Here is a 23592-nt window from a genome sequence, read left to right on the forward strand (position 1 = left end):
CTCTGTTTCTCTCAACGTGAACTCATCTGAGGCAGGGAACACACACGAGCTGTATTTCTTCACACATGGATGAAACGGCCCAATCGCGTTTGTGTTGTCATCGAGACAAATGATCATCTCAGCATCCGTGCTCTCACTTCGTTAAATCCACCGTTTGCCTTTGTTTTGTTGGCAGTTATTAACTTGATAACATACATGAATGGCTGTGTTGTCATCAAAGGTCACCTGTAAAAAATATTGTGGCCGGTGGCGTTTATTTACGCGACCACAGAGTATCAGGCTATTGGGAGGAAGGCGTGCATTGTACAAATTGTCGCTTTCCAATGATTAAAAACAAATACTATGAAAAGAAATATTAAATTTGAAAACCACAAAATGTATTTAATTTGGTTTAGTTGCACTGTTAAGTTTTTTGTTTTTTTCATCCAAAACATGAGGAAAATGAGCTTTTCTTGTTTCAGATATGACAAACATTTAAAATAAAAGAAAAACAATCAATTAACTGTGAATTAAATAAAACAAATATATTTTATACATTTTCCAAAACAGCGATGAAATTAAATGTATATTAATTTATATACAGAATACAGTGGGGACCAAGCTCAAATGATGATGCTTCAAGTCATGCAGTCATAATGTAAAAATTATATTTACAAGCATTTCACTTTGTCACCGTAAACATCAGCTTTACAGGTGCCACGTCTGCTCTGCAGGCAACGTGAGACATTTACATAATCAAACGGATGATTAATTGGCGGTGCGCCATCGGTTTGAGGGTTATGTCTAATTACACGTACTTTATGTGACACTAAAGAAAACAATGAGGTCATTTGTCTTCGTCACCTCATCGTCTCGTTTGGTGCCCGCAGAATATCCATCACTCGCGTGACGGCGGACATCTCGCTAGCCAAGCGCTCCGTCCTGAACCATCCCAGCAAGCACGCCATCATCGAGCGCTCCAACACGCGCTCCAACTTGGGTAAGGTGCCGCGCGCACACACACACACACACCACATCTACAAAGCATGCGAGATGAAAAATGACACATCACCATTATCATGACCACAATGATGCTGATTATCAGTATTATCACGATTACGCAAAGAAAAACGGAAAATAAGAAACACGCTATGAAAACATTGCAATGCTTTTTTTGTGTTTTTTTTTTAAATACAAAAAACTAAAATCATCAAGCCAATGTACTTTTTGGCATTAGATATTGTAAAGAGCAACATTTAAAGGGAATTTTTACACATGCAAGACCCAACAAAACATACTCAAGAGATGAGAGATTTAGTAGTTGTGGGACTCTTAAAACATTCATCTAATTCATTAGAAGCTTTGTTATTATTGGCATTTTACACAAATAAAAATATTTGAAAATAAACAATGTTTTCCAATTCAGTTAGGTTTTGGTCGCAGTATTCAGTCATATAGTCTTTATCCTCTGCAAAGAATGACTCATATTAGTGCCAGACTGATGAGCTCAGAGGAGTCGAGATGGCTCAAGGAAACGGTGCCATGGACCCCCGCATATTTGTTTACATGGCAGTTATTATAATGGCAGTCAATTATTTGCATATGTGACGATTCTGCCTGACGGCAGTAAAATTCAAGTTGGCTTTATTCAAGCTTTCAAGCGAGCCGAGTGGCCGCTTGCGGCCTCTCCCGCTGTTTCGCTCTCTCATGCTCACATATTGACGATAAGCGAGATGCTTCTGTTGCGGCGACCTGCTCATTCGGCGATGTCGTGATGTAGCCTTAGTCACAAGGACGAAAACTTCTCCCTCTGAAGTTTTCTTTTGCCGCCAACGCGAGTCCCGCCGGGCGGCCGTCGCCACCTGGTGGGGTTGTGTAACGAGCACGCGAATTACCCTCATTGAGTCTGAGCTGCCTTCCTTCGTCCTCGAGCGTCCTTAGAATATTTACAGTTGTTCCACCTTTTAGCCGAGGTCCAGAGAGAACGGGAGCGCATCTTTGAGCTAGCGCGGACGCTGCAGCTGGTCATCCTGGACGCAGACACCATCAACCACCCGTCGCAGCTGGGCAAGACGTCCCTGGCCCCCATTATCGTCTACGTCAAGATCACCTCCCCCAAGGTGAGTCGCTCCTCCCCGCCCCACACCCCCCAAAAAATAAATGTGAATAGGTGGAGGTCCACTGTGCCTTCTTTTCAACGTAATGTGATTAAATAACAATTCAATATGAATATTAATGTCCAATTAATTATAAAGTCCAAGTGTACATTTTTATAGTAATATTCAAATATATGTAATAAAATATACATACGTTGACAAATCTTAATAATCCAAAATGAAAATGTAAAATGTCATATTTAAATATTTAATGGGTGACTGGTTAGCGCGTCTGCCTCAAAGTCCTGAGGACCGGGATTTGATTCCCGGCCCCGCCTGTGTGGAGTTTGCATGTTCTCCCCGTGCCTGCGTGGGTTTTCTCCGGGTGTTCCAGTTTCCTCCCACATCCCAAAAACATGCACGCTGGGTTGATTGACAACTCTAAATTGCCCGTAGGTGTGAATGTGACTGCGAATGGTTGTTTGTTTGTATGTGCCCTGCGATTGGCTGGCGACCGGTTCAGGGTGTACCCCCCCTCCTGCCCGTTGATAGCTGGGATGGGCTCCAGCAGCCCGCGACCCTTGTGATGATAAAGCGGTACAGAAAATGGATGGCTGTAATGTAAATACAAATATTCATTACATACTGTATTTAAATATAACACTAGAAATAGTTCAATATTTTGGATAGGCCTATGACAAATATTTTTCTTTTCTTATGTGCGTTGTTTTAAAGTTTTCTTTCCTAATATGCGATTGTCTGGATATACAATGGAGTACAATACACCGTGTTGCCTTCAGGTGCTGCAGAGACTCATCAAGTCACGAGGCAAGTCTCAGGCCAAACACCTCAACGTCCAGATGGTGGCGGCCGACAAGCTGGCACAGTGCCCGCCCGTAAGTCACCCGTGTACTCCCAACCATCACAAAACAACACTTACTGTTTATTTTTTTTTTTTAAATGTGTTTTTTCTCTCGGCTGTCCTCAGGAGATGTTTGACATCATCCTGGACGAGAACCAGCTGGAGGACGCGTGCGAGCACATGGCCGACTACCTGGAGGCCTATTGGAAAAACACTCACCCCAACAGCTGCGACGCCCCGAACCCGCTGCTGACCAAGATGCCCGCCGCCGCCCTGCCCTCCTCCTCCTCCTCCGGCGTGCAGGTACTAAACGTCAGATCGTAGGATTTACGTCAACGCATCGAAGATATTCGGTGTCAGACAAATGTGACGTGTTTATAGCCGCTAGTAAAACCGCGGTTGTCAAACTTTTTACCACCCCAAAAAATATTTAGCTCTCCAAGTACCACCATCATAACCAACAAACAAAATGCAGTGAATATTTTAACATTATTACTATTGTAACATTTGTTGACTTGTGTTCCACATCAGGGAGGTAGTACAGAGCATCGGGCCGAAAAGGCGTTAATAGAGAGGAAGGGATCCAGAGAGGACCACCACCACCATCAGAGCCAGGACCAGGACGACGCCGACGAGGACGCCGACGAGGAGGAGCGCCCCGTGAGGACCGAGTCGTCCAGGAGAGGACCGCATCAGGCCCAGCAACGCTCTTCTTCCAACAGGACTGAGCACCACAACCACCACCACAACCGACACCACCACCACCATCACCATCACCACCACCACCGAACCAGGGGCCTCGCCCGGCAAGAGACGCTGGACTCGGAGAGCCGGGAGAGCAAGGACGCCGCTTACGTGGAGCCTCGCACTCAGCTACTCCAGCAGCAGCAGCAGCAGGAGGACGCCGACCGGGAAGAGGAAGAGGAGGAGGACGACTTAGGGGAGCCCCAGCAACCCCACCGGGACTACAACCACCATCATCATCACCACCACCACCACCATCGCTCCAAGGAATGCGAGCAGGACCACAACGAACGCAACAAGCAGCGCACTCATCACCACCACCAACAACAAAGGCCGGCGCGCGACAACCACCATTACGACAGAGAGCCCCAAAAAAGAGCCGAGGTGGGGGAATGGGCCCGAGACTCGTACATCCCCCAGTAGACCACGTTTTTACTCCACCTAGGGCCAGGGCCCCTGTTGAGCTGCTACACCTCCAAACCATAGCATCCTATTTATGTCCACTTCCTTCCGTTTTCTTGATGGCAGCGTTTCTATGATGTAGATACAAGCATACAGTGGATATAAAAAGTCTACACACCCCTATTCAAATACCAGCTTTTTTCCTATTTATTAAAAAAAAAAAAAAAAAAAAAATGAGACCAACTTTTTCCACCATGAATGTGCCCTGATAACCTGTCTGACCTGTCAGGAAAAGCGAATTACAACAGCTTAACTTCATTTGGCGTTAATCAGAGGCACTTAAAATGTTGGCATGTGTTGTTTTTTTTGTACTTCCCCTCTCGAAAGTATTTCCTGTTTCTCAATTGAGTTGTACAGAAGTCAGGTCAAATTAATGGTGGAAAAAGTTTTTGTTGATCTCAATTTTTATATCACAAAAACCTGGCATTTGAACAGGGGTGTGTAGACTTTCATTAAAACCACTTTACGTACACGTGTGTATCTATGCATAGATCCTTATGGATATGCATGAATGTTCACAAATATGCATATTTGATAAAAAAAAAAAAAAAAACCCGCATGACTTTGTTCATGTACCGAGCTGTGCTTTTTTCTGGTATCTTTACTATTTTCGGCCTGCAACCGCTTTTTTTTTTTTTTTTTTTCCCCCCCCTCAGACGTCCTACCAGACTTGCATGGAAGGCACAGGAGGATAACCTTATAGTGACTACACATTCCAACAGCGCTACAAAATGAACTCTCTATATAGTCATTCCAAACAGCCTTTATTTCCTCTCAAGATATAAATTTGCCTTTTTTTTTCTTTTTTTTTTAAAGCTACATTGGTCGCAGTGCAAGTTTTTCAATGTGTATTAAAGGCTGGCGACTCTTAGAATAGTTGCGTTGCTCCTTGAAAAACACCCAGGCTGTCACGTCTATAAATAGCTTCTCGTCTTATTCTTCCCCCTCGCTCTTAAAACGCTACTGAAAAATGGAGGTAAGCTCACGGGGCTGTTGTCGTGGCAACGTCACTACCAAAGGGGGATGAGTCTAAAATAGGCTCAGAGTGGATCGGGTTTCCTGGGAATCGTGCCAGCTAGACAAACATCCATAAATTATCCTTGAGATGCAATAACTCCATTTTCGCCGGCACCGATAAATTGTTAATACCTCTCGTGACATCGCCACTTCCTGGTCTGCGCAGGCTGGAGAGGAATCCACCATCGGCATGGCAACGGTGATGTCACTGTTGCCACGGCAACGCCGCTGCATTCGCCCTCTACCTTAATGTTTATGCGGCTTAGCCCTTTTCACATTGCCTACTAAAACGCAGCGGGGCTGAGGGGACTGTTGTTTTTGTTGACATGACACAACAACATTTCTGAAGCCCAAAAGCTAGCATGATCAAACAATAGTGTTACTTTTTACGTGTAAACCCTTAAAAAAACGTTTAGAGATGTTATGCTATGAAGCGGAAAATGCTAATATTACAAGACGAGTCCTGAAAGTGGAAGTTTCAAAGTCAAAACTTAAAAATGGCAGACATGGAGCTGAAAACGCTAAGATTAAAGGACATGCCCTCAAAAGTTACTATCTTCGTGAAAATATAACTCATGGAGTCGAGAACGCTAACATAGAGCGGATATGAAAGTCGACACACCGCTGCTCAAATGCAAGCTTTTTGGTATTAAAACATGAGACCAAGATGAATCTTTTAAGAACTTTTTACTCCACCTGTACTACTTGGTGGAAATATTTGCGAGAGGGGAAGTAAAAATATACATTTGCGATAATGTGGTTGCACAAGTGTGCACACCCCCTCACAGCTGGGGATGGAGCTGTGCTCAGAATTAATCAATTGCATTCGAAGTCCAAAATAACGTTCAAGTTGGGGTTTTTCTGACATATTTGATCCAGGACAAGCCATGTTCCGCAGAGGTCTTTCGCTCTACAAAATTATTTTTTTCAATTGGAGAAAATGGATGGATGGAGTTGTACAGGTAATAGGTCAAATTAATGATGGGAAAAAGGTTTGAATTTTTTTTTCTTGGTCTGATATTTTTAGATCACAAAAACCTGGCATTTAAACGGGGTGTGTAAACTTTTTAAATCCATTATGTGCTTGCCCATGTCATGCATAAAATGTATACAGAACTGTCCATTTTTGTTTACTGTGCTATGGCTTTTACATAGTGCCGTTGCCACCTACTGGCCTGGCATGCACATTACAGCGTTGTCAGCCATTTGCGTCAAAGTGTGCTTTTGTTCCCGAGCATCCCAGCAGGGAGCAAGTCAGTTTTTCTGAAACTTGGCGATAAAGAATCCGATGGTGTCGCCGTCGGCCCTGCTGGCGAGGGGTGTCGCGGCGGTGGCCTCCCAGCTCAACTCGGGTCGGAACCTCTGGAGGAGGCCGAGCTGCTCCGGGGACAGCCCCGCACCCGGCATGCCCTCGACCCCCACGCGAGGCTCCTGGAGAAGCCAGAGAATCAATAGAGTGTACGAGGAGGGGGGGAGGGGGGGGGCCGGGATGGCGTTGGTGTTCTTCTGACCTGAGGCAGCAGCGTGAGTCCGGGGAAGGTGCGCAGGGCCCAAGCCACCTGCTCCTCATTCTCAGACAGCGTCACCGTGCACGTACTGTACACCAGGACGCCGCCGCGCTTTAATGCGCGCACAGCCTGCAAGTATAAAACGCGCATCTTTATTATAACTGTTGAGTTCCAGTTCTAGTATTATTAATACTCCTTTTCATCAGCTGAACACGATGCTCACTATTGTATCAAACGGCAAATATCATTGAACTGGGTACAACACTCATTTGAACGAGTGAAAAAAGTGAATGAATATTTGACACCAAAAATGATATCAGTGGATCAAGTGTTAATTTTTAACATGTTATTTTAGAAAAATATCAGGTATTAACACTACTTTAGAAAACATTCCCCTTTGGGGATTATAATTTGAAAATGTCATTTAAATTGAGTTCTAAGGCATGAAAATACAAAACATATGTACACACGACATAATATGATAAATTGATTACTTTTGACAATATGATTATTCAAACGATGCCAATGGATTATGTATTAAAATCGAGAACTTGTCCAACACCAAATAGTGGCGCAATTGTGACTACTGCTCTCTAGTGGTGAAAAACAGTAGCGCACACATACGGCACGGAGGAGGCTTCTTTGCAGGGGCGCGTAGGAGCAAACCTCCTTCAGACTCCAGGTGCTCGACATGTTCGGCCTCTGGCCGAGGCCGCTGCAGGGCGCGTCCAGCAGCACGCGGTCGAAGCTCTCGGGAGGGAAGGGCGGCCCTGGAGAACAGTGGTGGGCGGTCATAGACGCCATCAGAAGTGCTGACCCTCAAATACAATTTTGTATGTATTTTTCTTACATTTGTGTTAATTTATTCCCCACAGTCTATTCTCTTTTTTTTTGGCCAATCAGATTCCAGCCTCTCTGTGTTGCCATGTCAATCTAATCTGTCCAGGGCGTTCAAAATCAGTTTTGCTGGAAGATGCAATTTAAACGAAATTATCAATATACTTTATAAAATTGAGGTACCACTGTAAATGTTTTACGTTTTTGTCGTGTTATTATAAATATTGATTGTGAAGTGGTCCAGATGATGTAAGATGGTGACACACACGTGGTGTTATCGTGCGTTTTTGCATAGTATTGACGGTTCCAATAATTGCCACATGACAGTGGTGGTATTAAGAGGTGGATTAAGTTGGCCCGGGTACCGAATGTATGGCGCCAGCGGTGTGACGTGTGTGGAAGTGAGGTGATGACATCACCTTCTGCGCCGCGGTGAATCTCGTCGCTCACGACTTTGGTGCTGTTGAAGCAAAACGCCGTCACGCTGCGTAACTGCAACATTTCAGCATTCCGGCGAATCGGCTCCATCTTGTTTCGGATCTTGTCCAAGGCCACCACTTCACCCTGACCAAAAAGAAAACAAAAATCTACAAAATGATTTAACTGTGTGAGAGATGAGGTGGCGCTGCCATCTTGCAGTGTACCCGATCCTCCATGAGGGCAGCGATGTGGCACGTCTTCCCCCCCGGGGCGGCGCACATGTCCAGGATGCGCTCTCCGGGACGAGGACCCAGAACGTGGCCCACGACCACAGATGGAAGGTTCTAGCATAAACAGCAAACCTTTACAACGATACTGTAAAATTGGGAACCTCCAAAAGGGTGTCAAAAAAACTAATGTGGACTCGCTGACATTTTGTGCGCTGATGGTTTGAGCCCCCCCCCCACCAAAAAGGCAAAACATACTGACTTTTACATTTACTGATATCACAAGTGATGTTTTGAAAAATTTTGATTTTTGGTACAGTATATTGCGGCTCAGCACCTGTGGCCACTGGGGGGCAGAATAATAAAGTCTTGCAGACACATTCGGAGAAGAGTTTCACAACTACTGTAAGTGACTCTGTAAGCTTTTCTGGGATAGTCAAGAAACATAAAAAATGGATAAAAGGTTGTTTTTTTATTATGTTTACCTGTAAGAAGGCCAGGTGAGATAAGACTCCATCAAAGGAGGGACTCCTGTAAAGGGGCTCCGTCATACGCACGCCGACGCCCCTGGAGACACAAAACTCAAACTCAAAATTTGGAATTTCAAACCATCGCGTGTCAAAAATTGCCAACGTCCGCAAGCATTTAGATTTTTCTTTGGCTTGTTTTCCGTGACGGCAAGGAGGAAAAGTGTGACTATGATAACAAAACGTGATGAGAAACATCACCATGCATGATGTCAGCAAATTTCAAGAGTTTCCGTGTTTCGCTTTTTCCTTGTCTTTCGCTATATCTTTCTCTGTATTGTCACAACTAGTCGTGGGAACAAATAAGGAAAAGTGTGATGAGCGAATATTTTCAGAACCGATTATTCCACTAAGTATCCCATAGAGTAATCAGATTCAAATATTTCTTTCTTAAACAACAAAATATGCGTTGGAGGTGCAGGTATTATTGTTGGCCACTTGTGACTTGTCACTAGCGTCACGTTTCACACTACATCATCTGTGACTATGAATGCGTAGATTTATAAGATGGGGGCTTGGCCTAGGTGAGTGACGTGGGAGTCAGTGAATGAGAGTGTAGAGTTAACAGCATGCGTAGTTATACACCACTTTATTATGAATGTCACACGATTTCAAACATGTTTCGCTACCTGACGGTTTCTCCTGTGCCGAAAATGCCGCGGCGGTCCTTTTCGGCCAAACCGTTCCCCACAAATATTTTCAACCCGTGGAAACCGAATGCTCCCCGGGTGCACTTTCCCTCCACGTCGGAGAACACCGACACCACGTCCCCAGCCTTCATGTCTGGAAAACAAGCCAACAATCTTTTGTTCGTGGGGAAAATATCATCATGATAGCTTGAACACCAGGTTTTGTTTGACTTTTGGGTACCATTTACTTTCACGTGGTTATCGTTTTGTTTTGACTTTTGAGGCATATTTTGCAAATCAATTAGACCGGTATTTACGCTTGGGACAGGATAGAATTCCGGGGGCAAACACGTCAGCGCCCCTCAGCACGGCGTGGCCGCACTGCGCACCCACCACCACCTCGGCCTCGGAGCCGAGCTCCTGCACACGTCTGGAAAAGACAATCAAGTCTCTTGATTTGAAAAACAAAAACATTACAGTTCTCATTTATAGGATCTCAATTTTACGAGAAAAAACATATAATTTTTTTTAATAACTTAATTTTATGAGAGACCAGAAAATGTCATAAAAACACACACCTCCAAATCTTATTTTTACAAAATATTTTGGGAGAAAACTATTCTATATTTGATGATAATTCTAAAAGTGTATTTTTACAAGAACATTTTGTCATTTTTTTATTCAAAGCAGCATCGCAGTGTCGTACCTTGGGCCGACCACAGGGATCAGCAGCACATCCGGAACGCTGGGATGCGGGACGATCTCCAGCTGCTCCTCCTCCTCCCATCCGCACGTTTGCTACTCCGACATCAACAAACGGAAACACGACATACCTGCTGACAAGTGAGTTGTAAAATAAAAAAATGAAAAAATGAAAAATTATTTCACCTTCTTCAGCTCCTCGCCCAGCATGCGTCGGACCTCGCTCTGCGGAGCCAGGTGGACGCTGGCCCGGACGCAGGTGTAAGACGGAGGGTGCGACAGGCAGGTGAGAAGCATCTGGAAATTGCGTTCGGCTTCCTGATGGCCGACGGACGCCAACAGCTGACAACAAACAAAACAGTTTCAAGTCAAAAAACGGCACATAAAAAAAATTCTAATTTGTGGGTTTTTTTCCACTTTGAATTCATCACATTGCAAAACATCACATAAAGCATCTTAATATCAATGTTTAACATACAAGGCATACCTTTTTTTTTTTTTTTTTTTTTTTTTTGCACTTTCACAACTTTGTTTACATAACCCCATAAAGACCCCTCCATGTTCAGGCTCACACACACAGTCAAACGATACTCCATAGGGATAATCAGATTTTCTTCCACTACCATGACACAAATTGTGCAGATTTCCATACAAACGTACCTCCTTGTTTAAGAACACTCCCTTCAGGTAATCGGCGACCTCCAGCCTCAGAGAAATGTTTGGAAAGACCGACATTTTGTCTGTTTTTGTCGCCACTTCAGCTTCCGCCATGATAATACACCGCACAACGTTACCGACTGGTAAAATTACAACTCTTACTGAATATTTGCGCCATAGATGTCATATTGTAGACATACCAGAGGCGCCGACTGTTCCCACTGTGAATAATCTTACAACATGCCTCTCTAATGTGTTCAATTGTCCACTTTTCTCGCACCAGCACAACATTTTGCCATGGACATCGCCGGTGCTTCCGTTTCTTCATTCGTCACGAGCTCGCGCGTACAGGATTAAACGTTTTTGAAAATTGTTTTAGAAGTATTGATGTTAAATAATCGATAGTATTCAAATATTATGCCAGGATTTCTTTTTTTTTTTTCTTTTAAAAGAGAAAAATCTGAACGCGTCGTTGCGTTTGATGACGTCAGCACCTTGTTAAAAAAAACGGGTTCTGTTCTTCGGAGCTTTTGTTATTTTGATATCACCAATAGTATTAAAACATAGCATGCTTAGCGATAATTTATTTAAAAGTTTAATTTAGTTTAGGAAAAAATGTGAACGTGTCGTTGCGTGATGACGTCACAGCAAGTCTTTAAATATGCAGCTTTTTTTTTTTTTTTGCCCGCCGCCGGCCCAGTAGAAGCAGAACGGCGAACGGTGTCGGTTGTACCGCTCGAGATGCAACCTGGCGCGGCTGTCTTGGCACCGAACAAGCTCCGTCAAACCACTTCCGAGTCTTTCGCCGCTCCCCGCCGCATTTTTACATGCCTGTGGACCGGGGGTGCCTGGAGCCCGCTTCGGGGGGGGGGGGAAGTCGCCGTGAGCTCGTAGCTTAGCTCGGACGCCGTGTGGACTTCCAGCCTGGTACCGACCGACGGATGTAAGGAACAAAGAACGGACGGACAAACGGACATTGCAAGCCCTATTTTTCTTTTTAAACAATGGGCCTTATATTCGCAAAACTGTGGAGCTTCTTCTGTAACCAAGGTGCGTAATTTTATGATGATGATTATTATTATTTTCTTTTTTACGGCAGTAAATACGATAAAACTCGGTCGTTTGAATGGCTTCGGACGACTTTTTGTGTTGACTTTGTGTTTCGGTGTTTACTGTAAACGCTCCCTTGAGCTGCGACTTTGACTAAAGTCGGCAATTTTGCATCCAAACTACTCGTTTAAAACTCCTGCATTAATATTCTTAATCTGGCTCGGGGGGGAAACTTAATTTATGAGAAATCAACTTCAAGAGAGCGTAATCACATTTTTTTTTCTTTTTTTTTTTACTGGGAGAAAAATCCTGCTTTTGCCAGAATTTTTTTTTTTTTATTTTCTTCTAATGAGAAATGTATTTTTTTACTCACATTTTTGAGTTTTTCTTTTGAGACATTTTTATAATTTTACGCGAAAAATTTTACGAGAGTATATATTTTTTAAAGTACAATGAATTAATTTTGTTAGAAAAAATAAATGAGGAAATTCATGAATTAAAAAATATATATTTTGCCCCCCAAAAAAATAAAATGTTATTTCTGAGAGATTTTAGCTTTTTTGGTGAAAATGTCACCTTAAAATATTTATTTTTAGAAAAAGACTCTATAGTTTGACTTTGTCATAGTGATTTTTCTGGCAGACAGTGTCCTAATTTTATAAGAAAAATATATATTATGGGAAACATCTTATTTTCTTTGGGAGAAAACAGTTTTCGTTTTTTTTTTTTGTATGAACCAATTTTGCATCCAAACTCCAGAATAAAAACACATTTTCAACGAGTTAAAGTGGTTGAATAGTTGCTGGATTATTACTATTTGACGTAACTGTGGGTGAAGTCTTCCTAGATTTAATTTCTTTATTTATGTGTGAGAGTGTGGATGTGTGTGTGTGAGAGAGAGAGGTGAACAAGTGACCAATTCTGAGAAGTGCAACTTGCTTTGTGTGCGAAACTTAAGCATTTTTTTATTTTTTTATTTTTTCTTCCACTCACAAACCTACAGTGAAACATTGTGGTGGCAGCCTCATGCTTTGGAGCAGTTTATTTTTTTGTATTTTTTTTAAAGCAGTCAGTGTTAGCACAAAACCTTAAGATTTTTGTTAGAAAGCAAACAATTAAAAAAATTGTCAGGAAAAGCCTATTAGAACATCTGAACTTTAGTTGGTGTTAATTGGGGCGCTTTTAAGTGGCGGCAGTTGTTTGCTGGCTCCTATTTAACATGTTGAAGGCAAGTTGTTTAACTTCTGAACACCTCCATTCCACCGTTAAAAGGGTGTGCACAGTTTTGCAATGTCATTATTTCGCTTTTTTTTTTTTTTTTTTTTACTTCCCCTCTCAAAAAGATTATTTGTAATTGATAGCTTATCGATCATGTTTACGGTCGAAAAGATTTTGTAATGGTCTCTCTCTTTTTTTAATATCACTAAAACCTGGCATTTGAACGGGGGTGTGTAGACCTTTTATATCCACTGCGCATAATTGTTTTGCTGTTTTACAAAGCTGCAGGAAGTCATAGACAAGACCCTTTTGTCAGAATTGGAAGGCTCTGATCACACTTCCTTCTTGGAATGGGGGGCACAATGTCGGGTTTGCCGCTGACTAAATCGCCATGACAACCACACAAATCTTTCATTTATTTTTTTTCTTCTTTCTTACAGAGCACAAGGTGATCATCGTCGGCCTGGACAATGCCGGCAAGACCACCATCCTTTACCAGTTGTAAGCACTTTTTACATGCCTTATGTTCCTTATTCTCCTCAGTATATCGCGTCTAACCTACTGCACATACAAATATATATTCTTATCACCCATAATTTGCTGTATCGATTTTAAGTGTATGTTGTAATTAGTTTTTTTGTCTAAATACTTCCTAGCCTACAACATTAAAACTGTAAAGAAAAGAAAAAACAAAACAATCAACAACAAAAGACACAAATTCTGTACAATATTTTCCAAATTCCATTTGATAAAAAGTATCGAAAATAAAATATGACGAGAATACATGGTACGTGTGCCTGCTGTACAACAATATGTGTCCCTAATGAAGTGTCCTTCGGGTAGTCTGATGAACGAGGTGGTCCACACGTCGCCCACCATCGGCAGCAACGTGGAGGAGATCGTGGTGAAGAACACGCACTTCCTCATGTGGGACATCGGCGGGCAGGAGTCGCTCAGGTCCTCCTGGAACACGTACTACTCCAACACTGAGGTACACGCACACAATGAGGGCAGATGGTGTGTTTGTTCACAGAGCGCACACACACGGCAGCTGAGGGGCCGTCGCGGTTCAAAGGTTAAGCGTTCGCAAAGAGGCCCCTCTGAATGCTCTTGACGTCTTCTCACACGCCGCAAGAGCCAGCATACTTTGGTAATACTGTAGTATAGTCCTGTTGTTACCGGACTGTTATACTGCAGTATCTATGTTGTGAAATATAGAGCTCATTACACCATAAACATGTTTTCACTTTCACGAAAAAAAAAAAAAAACTGGAAAAGATAACAAACCAGTTAAAATTTTATATGGGTTAGCGTTACTCCAAAAAGGTTGACTTTATCAAGAATATTACACAGTCAAACAGCGGGGGAGTCTCGCGGTCACTATGACAACGCGTCGTACGCCATCTCATCGTTCCGAAGGCCGCTGTCGCCGGGCGCCTCCTTTTTGTTCTTTTCGTCTTGGCCGTTAGCATACGTGGCTCATTTGCGTGCCCGTCGGCGCTCACGGGCCGACTCGTTGTGGTTGTTCTTTGCAGTTTGTCATCCTGGTGGTTGACAGCACAGACCGAGAGCGTCTGGTCATCTCCAAAGAGGAACTCTACAGGATGTTAGCTCATGAGGTTAGCCGTCGGGACCTTTGTTTTGTTTTTTTTCTCTGGAAGGGGCCGACTGACCGGTGCCCCATCTTCTTTCTTTCTTCCAGGACCTGCGCAAAGCGGCCGTGCTGATCTTCGCCAACAAGCAGGACATGAAGGACTGCATGTCGGCGGCCGAGATCTCCAAGTACATGACGCTGAGCTCCATCAAAGACCACCCGTGGCACATCCAGTCCTGCTGCGCCCTCACCGGGGAAGGGTACGCAAGGAAATAACGTCACAATCTCACCACAAGAAATATATTTTATGTTTATGAGATAATTTTCATGTTTTTGTTCCAGCCTATGTCAAGGTCTGGAGTGGATGACGTCACGGGCCGGACTCAGATAACCCCCCCCCCCCCCCCCCCCCCCCCCCACTTCTTTCATGGACTTCCTATGAAGAACCCCACTCCCACAAGACAACTCATCTCCTTCCACTTTTCCTTTTTTTTGTTTGGATTTTTGCGGCGCATGTGGGCTCACACTGACTTCACTTTGAGGAGAACACGACGACACACACCACGTCGACGTGAGTATTTGCGCCATGAATTTTGCACGCGGATGTCCATTTAAGGAAACATTTTTACGTTCAAGGACACAAAAGCGATGGACTTTTTTTTTTTGCACACACATTTTGTTACACATAGGCTGCTATGCAGTTGGTGGGTTTGGCTGCGCGAGCAAAAATGTGCTTGATTTTCCTTTTTTGTTTCCTCCTCCCCCTCTTGAGCAAACTAATGCGGTTTCTTTCTTCTTTATGTCAGTATTTTAAATTCCACTATTTGTCGTTCTTTCTCAGTGTATGGCCAGAGGCTTTTTTTTTTTCTGTTTCCAGATAAACGGTGCTCTTGCATGTGTGCTGCGCACATTTGTAGAAGAAATTACGATGGTGGCATTTGAGCCACATCCTACCTAGTTAAGTCAACAATACTTGAGCCAAAGCCTTAAGCGCAGTCTTGTTGTCTGTCTGGAAGAGTCAATCAAGAGGTCTTCTCAAAAGAACTTGTTACATTTGACAATTAAATATTTTTGAGCCATGGATGTTATTAGTCGCTGTCACCTAAAAGGGAGAGGGGTTTTTCACAATGTTTAATAAAAATGTTTTTTTGAAAGAGATACATGTGGGGGAAAAATTGAACAGGTAGTTTTAGATGTTTTTTTTGGAAGGGAAAATGATTTCAACTAGAAAAAAAAATGTAAACACTAATTGTCTTACTCTATTTTTAGAGTATGTAGTATTTCATTCAAATGAATGCAAATCACACAAAAAGGTTTATTCACATCAGCAATATATTATAGCACAGGAAAGCAAGTACAGCTACACAGTCATTTAGCTTGGTTGTACTCTACAATCATGTTTGCATGGAGGTGAGGTGCACAGAAATGTAGAAAAACAGGAATATTTGGGACACAAAAAAGGACAATGTTTGACATAAAAGCAATAGAGTGAGCTTTGTTAATGATAGTGGAGATAAACAGCATTTTTTGAAAGAGCATTTCAGAGTTCAAAACAGTAACAACAAACAAGCTCCAGTCCAGGAGATTGCATTATTAGTTTTTCTTTTTTAACTGAGTCTCAAGTGCATGTTCATTAAAAACAAAAACTCATACATGCATTTAGTCCTACAAAAAGTGTGAAAATGGCTTTGGGTGGAAATCACAATGGCAGCGGGTGAAGTCTCAAACACAAACCACTCTGGGATGCCTGAAAACAAAATCAGAAATGTTGACTTCTCAAGATGGCGCACTCACTAACGCAGGAAGTGAGCTAACCTGTCCTCTGCGAAGCCGTCCAGCTCGTCCTCCTCGTCCCGGTCGTCCAGCTCCATGTCCAGCTCGTCGTTATCCAGACCGTCTCCGCCGCAGCCGCTCAGGACGCTGTCGGGGGCGACAAAAGTGAGGCGACGCGGTCAAGGTGGGCGGCGTCAAAAGCAAAATGCGCTTACCTGACGTAGCGGCACGTGAGGAAGACGATCCTCTTCAGCTTCTTGTTGTAGAAGAAGTAGTTGAAGGACCACAGGCTGCCTTCCTCCCCGAAAGGATCAGAGTCCAAATCGGGATTGTAGCTGGATGAGGGTTTAAAAAAAAAAAAAAAAAAGTAAATGCATTGGAGGAGGAATTAAGACTGACGGCCACCAGAGGGAGACATTTTAGAACATTTCAACTTAACTTCCACAACAAGCTTTAGCAAATAGTAATTTTTTTTTTTTTAAAGGCTTCAAGCTGTTTCAAGCCACACCCAGTTGAGGTTTACTGTCAAACTTAAAAGACCATGACAGCTTGGGTGTTGAAAACCAGTTTTACCCTGAGAATGCCCCCGCTAGCTTCGATTACCCTGGACTGGTGGCCACCCAATCGCAGGACACATACACTCGTCTTCCACAAATCTCACATGATTTGCAATGTGGGAGGAAAGCGAAGATGGATGTAACCTGTAGATGTCGCAGGCGGGCAGGTTGATCTCCTGGTCGATGGCGTTCCACAGCTCGGGTCCCAGAGAGTTGAATCCTTCCCCCACGGCCGAGAACAAGCTGCTGTTGACCGCGTTGGCCACCTGAGCGCCATCAAACAAGCACAAAAATTTCATTAGGTTGTAGCAAAAAATAAATAAAATCAAAAGAAGCTGACCTTGGTGAACCCCCACATATTTGCAGTTTGTCTTTTGCAAATTCTGATATTTTTGGGGAACCCAACCCTTTTATTCACTGAAAATTCCATCTATTCACTATTTTAGAGCTCCAGCCAAAGCAACAAATGTATTACTTTGTCACCACCTGTTAGAATGTTGGTGTTAGGTTTATTTTATGGTTTTAGTGGTCCTTGAATGCACCTCACGGGCCAAGGTGAGTTTGACTTCACAGTTTCTGTAAAGGGCAAATATTTGTTCACCCATGTGTGATGTCGCATCAGTTTGTGCTCGCTAATATTGATGAATCTCATGTGAAGGTGGTTTGTTTGTGTTGACTAAAGTCTTAAATTTGACAAAGAAAAGTGACGTCAACAACGCTGTCAAATTTTTAAAAAATGATTTAGCATGAAATTAATGCAAAATAAAAACAATTATCCAATTATTTGTTTCATTGATGGAATAATGGGTTGTAAAAATATTTGTCAATTATTGACAGCTTTTTGCCATTTGTGGCAGGGCTGCCTCTCCATCCCGCGGAAATAGTAGGGGTCGACCGTATCGTCGTCCTGTACTGACCCAGTTGAGACTCGGCTCCCGGCTGAACTCGTGCGCCCGCGCCGCGCTGAAGTCGTAGTCCGGCCTGAAGGACTCGTTGAGCGTGGTGATGAGGTAGAAGATGGTCTTCCTGCAGCACTTGTCGCTCAGAGGGCTCTCCGCGTCCTCCCCGCTCTTGGCCAGCCTGAACGAAGGGAGACATTTTGTGATGTGAGCGTGATTTCTCGGGGCGGCGGGGCGATGCCAACTGACAGCTCGGGACTGGCGGCGCTGGCGGACTGCGGCGGGGACAGTGCCTCCAGGATGTGCGGCTCGCCCTCCTGGCAGAACTGCTTGAACATGTGCTTGTCGTCGCCCGCCATCTTGCACGAGTAGCTCTCGATCCTGTCGGCGGACATCAGAAAGCACACGTCACTAAACGGACGCGTGACGACGTGTGGACGCAAAACCGGAGGAAATGCCCGTCAAACGTCTCCTCTTGTTTTTATTAAGAATAAAACACACTTAACAACTCAGCGGCCACTTTTTTTAGGCACACCCGCGTAACCTGATCAGACTTAAGTTTTGGGAGAAAAAAAAGTTACGATATGAAAAAAATAATGTTACTGTAAAATATCCATCAATTTTCTGAGCCGCTTCTACTCACTAGCATCGCAGGCATGCTGGAGCCTATCCCAGCTATCATCGGGCAGGAGGCGGGGTACACCCTGAACCGGTTGCAAGCCAATCGCAGGGCACATACAAACAAACAACCATTCACACTCACATTCAAACCTACGGGTAATTTAGAGTCCTCAATCAACCTACCATGCATGTTTTTGGGATGTGGGAGGAAACCAGAGTGCCCGGAGAAAACCCACGCAGGCACGGGCAGAACATGCAAACTCCACACAGGCGGGACCGGGGATTGAACCCCGGTCCTCAGAACTGTGAGGCTGACGCGCTAACCAGTTTGTCCACCGTGCCGCTACTGTAAAATATTTTAAGTAAAACTTAATGTTATATAAATTACAAAAATATAGCTACAAAATTACATCTAAAATGATATTAAAGGCGGCACAGTGGACAACTGGTTAGAGAGTCAGCCTCACAGTTCTGAGGACCCGGGTTCAATCCCCGGTCCCGCCTGTGTGGAGTTTGCATGTTCTCCCCGTGCCTGTGTGGGTTTTCTCCGGGCACTCCGGTTTCCTCCCACATCCCAAAAACATGCATGAATTGGATACTAGAAATTGCCCGTAGGTGTGAATGTGAGTGCGGATGGTTGTTTGTTTGTATGTTCCCTGCGATTGGCTGGCAACCGGTTCAGGTCGTACCCCGCCTCCTGCCCGATGAAAGCTGGGATAGGCTCCAGCACGCCCGCGACCCTAGTGAGGAGAAGCGGCTCAGAAAATGGGTGGATGGATGATATTTTAAAAATTAAACATTTAGCCATTTTTTTAATTTAAAAACAAAAGATGAGCTATAAAATTACATGCAAGATAATGAAACAAAACTTAAAATTAAAAAGTCCATTTATCACTAAAAAACTAAATAACCCTTAAAAGATTAAAAAAAGTACTTTTAATTTAAAATAATGCACAAAAATACCTATATTTGAAAATATGAACAAACAAAAGAAAAACATTTAAGTCCTTAACTTACTGTTACACAAAAAAAAAAAAGCGATGTGCTTCCTAAGAAACGTTTGTTTTTCAAAAATGGTCAAATGACTTTTTTTGGTAACTATGGTATTAGGCTAACTATAATTAATTGATAAAATATTTACATATTAAAAAATAAAATTTTTAAAACAATGTTTTAATCACTAATAAAAACAATTTAATATGGAGCAAAACACTGAATGAAAAATATCACAGACACATTTTTAAACTAAAAAAGAAAACATTAAAAATGATAGAACCCAAAATGCAATTTAAAAATTAAAAACAAACATTCCAAACAGTTTTATACTCCTCTCATATTTGTGTCAAATTAGATTGCGTGGGTGTACCTAATGTTGTGGCCTGCAAGTTCATTTTAAAAGTGACTTTCAGCTGCGAGCACTTTCGCGTAACAAAACAACTAGAAAAAAAAGTGGAAGTGCGCTTGTTGCTTAGACAAGATTAGCCGCACGTCTCCGGCATTGCCGCTTATCTCCTAAGAACGTGTGACCAGATCGAGTTGTTATTTCTTGAGGTCAGAGTCAGACGCTGTTGAAATTCGACACATCTGCCACTTACGCAAGAGCAAGAAGCTCGCGCAAGTCAACACTGACGAAGAGCAGCCACGGCTATTTTGGGGAGCAACGTAGCTGACTTTTTTTTCCCCTTTCCCCCACGCACAAACGCAAACACAGCTGATGTCAACAAACAACCTCAACACACGCCGCACGTCTGTACAGTATCAGTACTAGCAAATATTCAGCGACACTACATCACCAGCTTGACGTACTGTCCTGCGGCATGTCAGCTGTGCCTGTATGTGTAGATATTTTCATAAAATAAACATTTTCAGGTGCGTAGCTGCAAAGATGTTATTTATGTCCACTGGTTTCCAAGTGGGCATTTTGTAGCCGCCTGCTGCTGCATCGCTAATCTGCTAAGCGGCCTAAATGTCATCAGGCTTTTACTTAACCGTGCTTGTGCACCGAAAGCTGCGTACGCTGTGCGTGTGTGTGTTAAAGCACGGGCACACACTTCAAATAGCCAGAGTTGGCATGTGTGTGTTCTTGTTGCATTTCCCAACACCAGGGAGGGAAAAAATTTAATTGATATGCAGTGCAACTGCAACCGCGGCCCCGTTGCGTTCTTACATAAGCTAAATACACATCTGAGGGTGGAAACACACACCGGTACTAAGGCGTTAACTTTCCGGGTTGTGCTCCAAGTTATCATTGAGTAACAGCACGGACCCGCTTGCTCTAGTGACCCAGTTTGTCGGTCCCCTCACCCGCCGTGCGACGGCACAAATGTTTCACTTCAGTCACACGTCAACCCGGGCCGGGCGATTAATCGAGAAGACTCCGGTTCGTTTCTCAAGACAATTGCTAGCGCTTAGTTTAGCACAGTCAGGGTCACCAATATAGAAATTTGCTTGCTATATTTAGTAACGATTTCGACCCCCGGCCTCGGGATCCCCCTGGAAGAGCTGGATGAAGTGGCTGGGGAGAGGGAAGTCTGGGCGTCCCTGCTAAAGCTACTGCCCCCGCGACCCTGCTCGGATAAGCGGTAGAAAATGGATGGAAGGATGGATTTCGACCCCTTTCGGGACTACTGTTCATAAACGAGACTATTAATATGAATTCCCGCGAAGAAACCGACAACACGAGTGGTATCGTAATCACATTCAGAATAAGAAGAGTGCGCTACGTGAAAGAATCACTGCCCAAGTTCAATTGTGATCTAATCTTTAAGAACTGTTTGTTTTTACACCTTTATTTGGGTACTATTTCTTATTGAACTTAAAGTACATATTAATTGAATTGTTATTGAAGTAGTCTTATTTTCCTATGTACAAGCGCAAAGTGGGCAAAATTTGACAGTGGCTTGCAATAATATATATATTAAAAAAAATAAAAAAAACTTGAATAGAAACAAAAGCTAATCCAAGAAGGGGGGAAAAGACAAAACCCGTTTAGAATAATGAAATCATCTTTTCCATAAGCAAAGGAAAAATAAATAAAATCGGATTTGTGTGAATTAGAAATCAAACATTTTCAGGCCACACGGCCCAGTCCTAATATGAATTTACCAGTCTTTTATTCTGGTGGGAATTTACTCAACATCCAGAGCCCCAAACCTTTCCCCTAGATTAAAAATAAAATATGTAATTTATTGATAATTTAATTTATTTTTGTTTGGGGAGGGGGTAAACTGCCTAACATTTTGCTACATATTGAATCAATATTTTTCTTTGGATGTCAACTTTTATCTGAGATACTCCAAATGAATTTGAATTCAATGAGTTTTCTATCGCTTTAAGTTTCATTTTGTTTGTTACAGCTTCCAATATGTAAATTGATTCTTTTAAAATTATTTTAATGATCTCACAAGCCAATATTAATAACAGATTTAGAAAGTGCTTTTCAAGAGACCCAATAACATTTATTTAAATTGCTTGTTTTATAAAATAAAAAAAATAAAAAAATAAAAATAAAAAAAAAGAGTAAACAACAACAAACCTGCCAAGGATACGAGACTCTCCTGTTTCAGCACACAGCCGTGAGCTGAGTGCTTCAAAACTTGAGTTTTCCAGCAACTTCATCGCCTTCTGTGAGGGGGGGGGAGAAAAGAATAATCAGTATTTTGTATACATTGTATAAAACCTACAGAATTATTAAAAGACCGCATTTTTAAAAGATGAAGTGGTGAACAACATTTACAATTTAATTTAAAAGACAAATCCACAAGACAAAATATGTCAACTGTGGTTGAACGTTTACCCGTTATTTATTTTAACAAAAAATAATTTAAAAATGTGCTCTATGATCCATAAAATGCAATGAAATCAAGAGCAAAAATATAGAATGATGTGAACTGTACAATTTAAAAAAAACAACAGGTATGTGTTGATATTTTCTAACCTGAGGAATTGAATTGAAAAAGAAAATGTTAATAACCTGTATAATAATTTGATGTAAATGTACTCAAATAACCGTAAAGAAAATGTTGACACTCCGTCCCACCCACCGATTTTAAAATTGAATAAAAAAAAAAAAAAAAAAAAAAAGCTAATTCAGTATTTTGTTGGGGAAAAGTGGGCGTTTGACAGCTTGTTTCCATGGCGGAGGAAAGTGAGCGCACCGCCATCTTGAGGCCACATTTGACAACGAGCGCCATTTTCTGCCAGCCCCTCCCCCACACTCTTTCTTCCTGCTTCCTTTTCTCCGCACATTGACGCCTCAGTCACTTACCGAGTCGATATTCCTCGACGCCAACGCCAATTCAACCTTCCACAAAAGTCGCTTGGCTCACTCTTGAGTCTTCGCGGCTCCTTTTTTTGTGTGTGGCTCAGGTCACCTCCAAGCTAATGTTAGCAGCTAGCTCGGCTGGCTATTGTTATTATTGTTGTTGTTGCGATATCCCCCCCCCCCCAGTCCTCTTGCTTCTTTTTTTTACGAGTTTACAGTCGAGCGATTAGTGGGCGTTTAAGCATCTTAAACAAGCACTCGGTCGAGAATGCGCCACCCTGAGGCCCTTTCGGTTTATAGAAAAACTACTCTTTCCGATTAAATGCGACGAGATTAAATCGAGGGACTGTTTGCGCACGTCGGGGTCCGTCTGCAGCTGCATCCCTTTCGACCTAATTGCACTAAAAAAATAATAATAATAAGGCTTTTTTGTAGCGGGGGATCAAGTCGCCGTTGTCCAAGCGACCGATCAGTCGGGCGGTAAAATGGCGAGCGATGTAAAAGCCTGAGAATCCGGCAAAATAGTTGGGAAACAGCGACAAAATAAATATGTCCTCCTGCAAACGAACAACACAATCGACTGTCTGATGATGGAGACTTGCCCTCTTTTAATTTATATGAATCCGACCGACGTAGCTTGTGTTGTGAATGGCTGTCGGATGTGTCAATCATACCAGCAGCGCTAGCGATTGGTCAGAATCATCCTCCGTAAAAGCTTCGTGAATCGGCCAAGGCATATGTCAATCATATGAGAGCTCTCGTGATTGGCCAGAAATTTCCGCCTTCGCTGTGAGCCGTGCCCAATGTCTGGATTTCGAGAAAAGGAAATAGCAGAACAATGAAGATACTTTATTACAGAAAGCGATCGCACGCCTCTCTTTAAAATACCAACAAGGTACTGAATGAATAAATATTTATTTCGTTTCCCCTCTGTTCTGTTTTCAGTGCC

The 23592-nt window shown here is 42.8% G+C and overlaps 4 protein-coding genes across 15 annotated transcripts in view; 2 read left to right on the plus strand and 2 right to left on the minus strand.

The window, feature by feature from the left end:
• cacnb2a (calcium channel, voltage-dependent, beta 2a) overlaps positions 1-5022 on the plus strand; it is a 48165-nt gene extending 43143 nt beyond the window's left edge. For all 8 annotated transcript variants that reach the window (XM_061665730.1, XM_061665735.1, XM_061665731.1 and 5 more), the window contains 5 exons: positions 870-979; positions 1948-2099; positions 2876-2971; positions 3064-3240; positions 3469-5022. In XM_061665730.1, the coding sequence (XP_061521714.1) occupies positions 870-979; positions 1948-2099; positions 2876-2971; positions 3064-3240; positions 3469-4104 (1171 nt within the window). In that variant the 3' untranslated portion in view covers positions 4105-5022. The remainder of the gene's footprint in view (positions 1-869; positions 980-1947; positions 2100-2875; positions 2972-3063; positions 3241-3468) is intronic.
• nsun6 (NOP2/Sun RNA methyltransferase 6) lies at positions 4345-11075 on the minus strand. 3 transcript variants are annotated; one of them, XM_061665743.1, is made up of 12 exons: positions 10868-11075; positions 10671-10716; positions 10197-10352; positions 10015-10106; positions 9626-9738; positions 9309-9462; positions 8638-8719; positions 8150-8269; positions 7925-8069; positions 7293-7438; positions 6672-6797; positions 4345-6591 (listed from the first exon to the last, which is right to left on the minus strand). In XM_061665743.1, exons 1-12 carry the CDS (start codon positions 10993-10995, stop codon positions 6415-6417), a joined length of 1485 nt encoding a protein of 494 aa, XP_061521727.1. In that variant the 5' UTR covers positions 10996-11075; the 3' UTR covers positions 4345-6414. The 3 variants fall into 3 exon arrangements, with proteins under 3 accessions (XP_061521727.1, XP_061521729.1, XP_061521728.1); XM_061665745.1 differs by having other exon boundaries at positions 10671-10771; positions 10868-10951; XM_061665744.1 differs by having other exon boundaries at positions 10671-10961.
• Positions 11076-11363: 288 nt separating this feature from the next.
• LOC133396269 (ADP-ribosylation factor-like protein 5B) lies at positions 11364-18316 on the plus strand. Of its 2 annotated transcripts, XR_009767344.1 has the most exons (7): positions 11364-11717; positions 13376-13436; positions 13779-13926; positions 14471-14554; positions 14638-14789; positions 14872-15100; positions 17717-18316. XR_009767344.1 is itself a non-coding variant. In XM_061665909.1 (6 exons), the coding sequence occupies exons 1-6, from the start codon at positions 11672-11674 to the stop codon at positions 14918-14920; spliced, it is 540 nt and encodes a 179-aa protein (XP_061521893.1). In that variant the 5' UTR covers positions 11364-11671; the 3' UTR covers positions 14921-15612. The 2 variants fall into 2 exon arrangements, 1 of the variants encoding a protein (XP_061521893.1); XM_061665909.1 differs by lacking the exon at positions 17717-18316 and having other exon boundaries at positions 14872-15612.
• maf1b (MAF1 homolog, negative regulator of RNA polymerase III b) lies at positions 15831-23408 on the minus strand. Of its 2 annotated transcripts, none has more exons than XM_061665904.1 (8): positions 23318-23408; positions 21915-22003; positions 18008-18139; positions 17777-17939; positions 17004-17125; positions 16518-16637; positions 16345-16449; positions 15831-16276 (listed from the first exon to the last, which is right to left on the minus strand). In XM_061665904.1, exons 1-8 carry the CDS (start codon positions 23378-23380, stop codon positions 16252-16254), a joined length of 819 nt encoding a protein of 272 aa, XP_061521888.1. In that variant the 5' UTR covers positions 23381-23408; the 3' UTR covers positions 15831-16251. The 2 variants fall into 2 exon arrangements, with proteins under 2 accessions (XP_061521888.1, XP_061521889.1); XM_061665905.1 differs by lacking the exon at positions 23318-23408 and adding an exon at positions 22647-23248.
• Positions 23409-23592: the final 184 nt, after the last annotated feature.

The sequence above is a fragment of the Phycodurus eques genome, chromosome 21 (assembly GCF_024500275.1).
Source record: "Phycodurus eques isolate BA_2022a chromosome 21, UOR_Pequ_1.1, whole genome shotgun sequence".
NCBI classification, from domain to species: domain Eukaryota; kingdom Metazoa; phylum Chordata; class Actinopteri; order Syngnathiformes; family Syngnathidae; genus Phycodurus; species Phycodurus eques.

Coding starts and splice junctions, on each gene's coding strand:
- maf1b (XM_061665904.1), bottom strand. CDS start 23,380: ATGCCTTGGCCGATTCACGAAGCTTTTACGGAGGATGATTCTGACCAA. Junction 22,004..23,317: donor ACCAATCGCTAGCGCTGCTG/GTATGATTGACA, acceptor CCCCCCTCACAG/AAGGCGATGAAGTTGCTGGA. Junction 17,126..17,776: donor GGGAGCCGAGTCTCAACTGG/GTCAGTACAGGA, acceptor GATGGCGCTCAG/GTGGCCAACGCGGTCAACAG.
- LOC133396269 (XM_061665909.1), top strand. CDS start 11,672: ATGGGCCTTATATTCGCAAAACTGTGGAGCTTCTTCTGTAACCAAG. Junction 11,718..13,375: donor GAGCTTCTTCTGTAACCAAG/GTGCGTAATTTT, acceptor TCTTTCTTACAG/AGCACAAGGTGATCATCGTC. Junction 14,555..14,637: donor ACAGGATGTTAGCTCATGAG/GTTAGCCGTCGG, acceptor TCTTTCTTCCAG/GACCTGCGCAAAGCGGCCGT.
- nsun6 (XM_061665743.1), bottom strand. CDS start 10,995: ATGAAGAAACGGAAGCACCGGCGATGTCCATGGCAAAATGTTGTGCTG. Junction 9,739..10,014: donor ATCCCTGTGGTCGGCCCAAG/GTACGACACTGC, acceptor TGTCTTTTCCAG/ACGTGTGCAGGAGCTCGGCT. Junction 8,070..8,149: donor CTGCCCTCATGGAGGATCGG/GTACACTGCAAG, acceptor CTTTTTGGTCAG/GGTGAAGTGGTGGCCTTGGA.